Source organism: Manihot esculenta, chromosome 4 (assembly GCF_001659605.2).
Source record: "Manihot esculenta cultivar AM560-2 chromosome 4, M.esculenta_v8, whole genome shotgun sequence".
Lineage (NCBI taxonomy): Eukaryota > Viridiplantae > Streptophyta > Magnoliopsida > Malpighiales > Euphorbiaceae > Manihot > Manihot esculenta.
Window position 1 is genome coordinate 3,273,221 of NC_035164.2, and position 5,932 is coordinate 3,279,152.

General features: G+C 31.4%; 1 protein-coding gene across 1 annotated transcript; it reads left to right on the forward strand.

Moving 5' to 3' along the window:
- Positions 1 to 1,160: 1,160 nt before the first annotated feature.
- LOC110612719 (probable serine/threonine-protein kinase PBL5) lies at positions 1,161 to 4,634 on the forward strand. Its single transcript, XM_021753489.2, has 5 exons — positions 1,161 to 1,428; positions 2,027 to 2,280; positions 2,400 to 2,589; positions 2,688 to 3,079; positions 4,093 to 4,634. The coding sequence occupies exons 1-5, from the start codon at positions 1,332 to 1,334 to the stop codon at positions 4,411 to 4,413; spliced, it is 1,254 nt and encodes a 417-aa protein (XP_021609181.1). The 5' UTR covers positions 1,161 to 1,331; the 3' UTR covers positions 4,414 to 4,634.
- Positions 4,635 to 5,932: the final 1,298 nt, after the last annotated feature.

The following is a 5,932-nucleotide window of genomic DNA, read 5'->3' on the forward strand; positions in this document are numbered from 1 at the left end:
CGGGCTTTGAACCTGTGACCTTCTTTTGGATCCGTCCTTATTCCTGAGTTAGGAAAGCCAGGCGGTTATAAAAAAATTATTGCCAATTGCATATGTAAATAAAATTTATATTCTAATTAAGCTGTTAATTAGAATTAATATAATTATTAAAATATTAAACAATATTACAATGTGTTAAAATTTAAAAATATAAATTATATTTTTTTAATTTATTTTAATTGATTTAATTTTTTAATAATAATTTAAGAATAAATTTAAATAAAAAAATAAAATTTAGCATTAGGGATATGGAATTAGGGACTTTCTTCTAAACTTCATCATCTTGAAATTGGATAACAGTTAATAAGACGAGAAGAAGAGAAGAAGCTCAACTCTTTTGACCATCATTATTATTTATTTATTTAATTTATTCCTTTTTAAAATTTTCGAAAATTCCCACCTTCCCAGTTCTTTCTCTTACCCTGTTTAACAGCTGTATAAAGCTCTTAAAATACAGTGTTAGGACAAAATGGTAAAATCATATCGCACTAGTGATCAGTTGCATCGCATACCAGCGAAAGCGCAATACATAGTCAAGCCCCTGATTAGACGCGTAGATGATCATCACCGTTCAAATTAAGTTTAAATTCGAAAACCGCGTTTTTGATGTTGAGAACATCGAGGGTGGGTCCCATTCTGCCCACATATATATTTTTATTTTTTAAAATTTTAAAAAAACATTTGACTTCTCGAACGCGCTACGAAATCAGACGGCTATTGATGGCAGCTGTGCGATTGGTACGTCACGGCCAGGTGATACAATTTTTTTAAAAATAAATATATAAAAAAATCTTTATATTGCTTCTAGAAAGATGACAAAGATCTGTTGGTACACCAAATCACTGTGAAACTACTAACCACGTGCCACATCAGCACTACAGTATACAAACAGACAACAACAACTTGAACTTATTGACTAAACAGTTTCAGACTCTTACGTGTATGATTCTTATTTGTAAAAGTAGATGCATTCATCCTTGGTTTTGTCACGTGGTAATTTTTGGTTCGTTGCCTTTTAACAAATTATGTAGTTCGGTTCACACTGGAACATAGCCGGAAAGAATTATAAAAAAATTGTTATATATAAAAGCACCTAAAGGAGCTAATTCTTATAGCACTCTCTCTCTCTCTCTCTCTCTCTCTCTCTCTCTCAGCATTCTCTGCTTCTTTTCCTATGTAGATAGACAAGAAAGAAAGGAAGGAAGAAAGAAAGTAAACAATTTTATTTTTTATTTTTTGGTTGAAATTGATAATAACAATATTGTTATTAATAAATAAGAAGAACAATAATTATGGGGTGTTTTGGCTGCACTGGAGAATCAAGCAAGCGATCAGAGAGGAGCAACAGTAGTAGCATTAAACGCAACGATCAAACACGACCCACTTCAGGTATTAATCTAATGTTTCATGATCATTATATATTTCTTTGAATTTTGAAATGTAAAACCCTTTTTTTTTTTGGGAAATTTAAGGTTTATTCTCTCACTTTCAGTGTGGCCCCCTTTTTTTATCTTTGAAAATTGATCAAAATGGATATTTCGGTGGGATTTTCTATTTTCCTCTGTTAATTTCAGGTCTTTTGAGTATAAATTTGCTCTTGATTGTCAGTTGAGTGATTTGGGAATGCCAAATTTTATTCTTGCTGAAATGGGTTGAAATGATCAATAGCTCGAAGTTGTAATGTCTCTCTCTCTCTCATGGAAGGCATTGCTGCTTCTGTTTTCTGGGTTTAGGGTTTACGTTGCTGCTGTTGTTGGTGATTTATTAATGGCCACCACCAATCATCAAAACCTTCCTATGGTTGTTCATTATTTTGTCTTTAGCAAAATGTTCTTTGTTTGCTTTCAAATTTGATGGCTTTGGCATTTTCTGTAATATCCTAAAATATAAATCATTCAAAATCATATATATGTTTTTTCTTCATTTGGGTCTTTATGGTACTTATGATCTCATCATGCATTTTAAAAATTTTTATTTCGTTCTACAGGATCATTGAAAGTAAAGCCAGTTGCAAATTTAAAGAAAGAGGAGACTTCTAATGATGATCAGTTATCTTTGGATGTAAAGAATTTAGATTTGGTGGATGAGGTTTCTAACAGTGCGAGAAACAATGGGAAGCTGGCCCAAACATTTACCTTTGAAGAGCTTGCAGCCGCAACAGGCAATTTCCGGTCAGATTGTTTCTTGGGTGAAGGAGGTTTTGGTAAAGTTTACAAGGGGCATTTGGATAAAATCAACCAGGTGGGCACCCTTTTAATATACTCTTACTCCATTTTGCTGTAAAGCTCATTTTACAGTGTCAAATGATTTGGTTTTAATTGGTGGTTAAGACTTGAATTATGTTGTTTTATTTGATATAGGTTGTTGCTATTAAGCAACTTGATCCAAATGGCCTTCAAGGGACTAGGGAGTTTGTAATTGAAGTATTAACATTAAGTCTAGCAGATCATCCTAATCTTGTTAAGTTGATTGGTTACTGCGCCGAGGGAGATCAGAGGCTGTTGGTGTATGAGTACATGCCATTAGGATCTCTAGAAAACCATTTGTTTGGTATGTAAGTCACGTACCATCTCATCCTTGTGTTGATTGCTCATTTCAGAACTTACCATTTACGATTCTATTTTCATTTAATAATTTCCGTTTTGCAGATCTTCCACGAGATAGGCAACCACTTGATTGGAACACAAGAATGAAAATCGCTGCTGGTGCAGCAAAGGGTTTAGAGTATTTGCATGATAAAATGAAACCTCCTGTTATATATCGCGATCTGAAATGCTCCAACATTCTGGTTGGTGAGGGTTATCATCCAAAGCTGTCTGATTTTGGCTTGGCCAAAGTCGGACCCAGTGGGGATAAGACTCATGTTTCTACAAGGGTTATGGGCACATATGGATATTGTGCGCCAGACTATGCAATGACAGGTCAACTAACGTTTAAATCAGATGTTTATAGCTTTGGGGTAGTTCTTTTGGAGCTCATCACAGGCAGGAAAGCAATTGATCAAACGAGGGATCGTAGCGAGCAGAATCTTGTTGCTTGGGTAAGATGATTTCTGGCTCATTAATTATATTAGTCTAAAGTCTTTGGTGCCCTAGGTGAAATTTTGTGTTCTATAATGAAGAACTCATCTTCGTTCTTTTGTTACAAACGTCTTTAGCACCAAAGTAATATAAATTTCAACTGCAATCGTTTTGATCTTTTAGATGTTTTATGATCAGCCATTAGCAGTCAGTCAAAAGATCAACCCTTGAAATATTTACGTCTGGGTAATTTGTTAATTGAGAGAAAAAAATTTGGATATTTATATGCAGTTGGTTGATGCAAAATGATTCTTGTTAACTGGTTCCTTTCTGATGACCCCTAAAGCACCAACTACGTTGAAAGTAGCTGACTGATTTTTCTTTCCAGTTATGGTTGTTTTCCTATCTTGTGTGAGTAATGTATCTTGAATCAATTATTTAATACTGAACCTAATCACTCTATGAGTATATAATGCTAGAAAATTTTACAATGTGCCCTGAAATTAAGTTTTTGAAAAATAGGATTTTACACTTCATTATTGTGGATGAAAATGATTATTTTGCACAAAGCTTGAACTGTAAAAGTTAGATCATATATGGGAATTGTGCTGCACTTCTTAACGTCCCCAAAATCCCGTTACGTAATGGCTGTTATTTGATTCCATGCTTCTTAACTTATATTGAAACTTTAGCTGAAGTGAATGCCAGATTTGAGATTTACTTCCTTTTCCTTGCTGTTACTTGCAATAAAATTTCTATCTGCATTGCTCCTAACAAATTTGTCAACTGAATCCTGCGTGCTATGACTGAAATCAGTTCTTTATCTATATTTTGTTTCTGTATTCTGTCGCCTCAGCTTTGGTTTTCTTGTTTATTCATTAACCCGCAATTTTTCATTGAAAATGATCTTTTGTTCTTGGAAGCTTTCAACGAGATTGAACTAATACTTGAATGGAAATGTGGACTTTTGTTGGCGTTTAGTAGATTGCTAATTCTTATTTTCCGATAATTTATACGTCTGAATTCTTTGCAGGCACGGCCAATGTTCAAAGACCGGAGGAACTTTTCCCGCATGGTTGACCCTTTACTTCAAGGTCAATATCCTGTGAGAGGATTGTATCAAGCTCTGGCCATTTCTGCAATGTGTGTTCAGGAGCAGCCTAATATGCGGCCTGCAATATCAGATGTAGTAATGGCTCTGAATTATCTGGCTTCCCAAAAATATGATCCCGAAACTGATCCAGTGCAAGGTTCCCACAAGAACTCATCTCGTTCCGGGCAGAAGAAAAATAATGATAGAAGCGCAGGCGACGATTCTCCAGATCGTAATGCAGAAGGCGAAATAAATGGTTGATAGGTTTGTGTAGTGTTTATAAAGGATGCCTGGTATCAATTTTTGTATCATGGAGATAGCAGGCAGTAACATCCTTGGACTTCTCATACAGGAAATTTCTGTCATTTTTTTTTTCTTCTCTTCTGCTGTAAATTGAGCTGTGATTCTTGTATGTAAGATGCAGTCTCTGTAGGAACCATTTTCGTAATTCAATAGACTAGCCTTTGATTATTCATAGTAACAAGTTCCTTTCTCTGGTTCTGCTGCTTCTTCTTCTTCTTCTTCTTTCTTCTTTTCTTTTCTTTTTTTTTTTTCATGCCTGGTGTGTTCATTATTTTCCTCTCTTATACTGTAAATGCCAATTTTAGAATGAAATCTTCAGTATTTGCAGCCAATTCCAGGAGGAATTTTTTCACTTTTAGGCTTTTGGGAAGTGTGAGAACCTTTTTTCTTGATTTGATAATTTCTTGATTTAATTTCCGGCCCACTTAGTTTACTCTGTATATTTGAACATAAATGACTACGTAGTTTCTAGATATTGTAATTATTTATAATTTTATTTATTAAATTTGTAATTATTTATAATTTCATCAGTTAATTTTATCTGTTTATCTTTATTTCTCAAAAATAATAAAAGAGCAGAGAGGAAGAGAAAGAAAAGAATTAGTAGGGATGAATTGATAAATGCGGGTAAATTATAAACAATGTAAAATTGAGGGATGAGATTGTAAATAATTGTGATATATAGGGATTAGAAACTGATGGAAAGATCTAATAGTCTAAATAGTCTAATTTCCAGTTAAATAGTAAATTTAAAAAAAATAATAATCAAAGAACCATTTGAGTTTTACAATTTAAGAACTTAAATTTAGATTCGTGAATTTTTAAGAATTTTGCAAATGACGTATTTAAGTAAAAATAATAATAATAATAATATTTTTTCATTGGTAATTTATAATAGTCTCTAACATTTAACAAAATTTATAATTTAATTTCTATTATTTTAATAATAAATAATTTAATACTTAAAATTTCATTTCTTAACAAAATAATATTTTCATTAAAATTTACTTTTATACTACACTAATTTAATTTTTTTAAATTTCACTTTTTATAACAAAATTTATAATTTAATTTCTATTATTTTAATAATAAATAATTTAATACTTAAAATTTCATTTTCATTTCGGAACAAAATAATATTTTCATTAAAATTTACTTTTATACTACAATAATTTAATTTTTTAAAATTTCACTTTTTATAACAGTTAAATTCATTTAATTTTAATAATTTATAACAATTTAATTATTATAATTTTAATATTTGTAATAATTTAATCTTTATAATTTGAGTTGACTTAACTGAAATACTATTTTTTAATAAAATAAAATTTTAAAGATTAAATTTTTTATTATTAAAAAGATAAAAATTAAATTATAAGTTTTACTAAAATTTAAAGACTACGTTATAAATTATCATTTTTTTCATATGATCACGTGACATGCACATGTAAAGACTTTTCCGTTTAAGGGTTTTTTG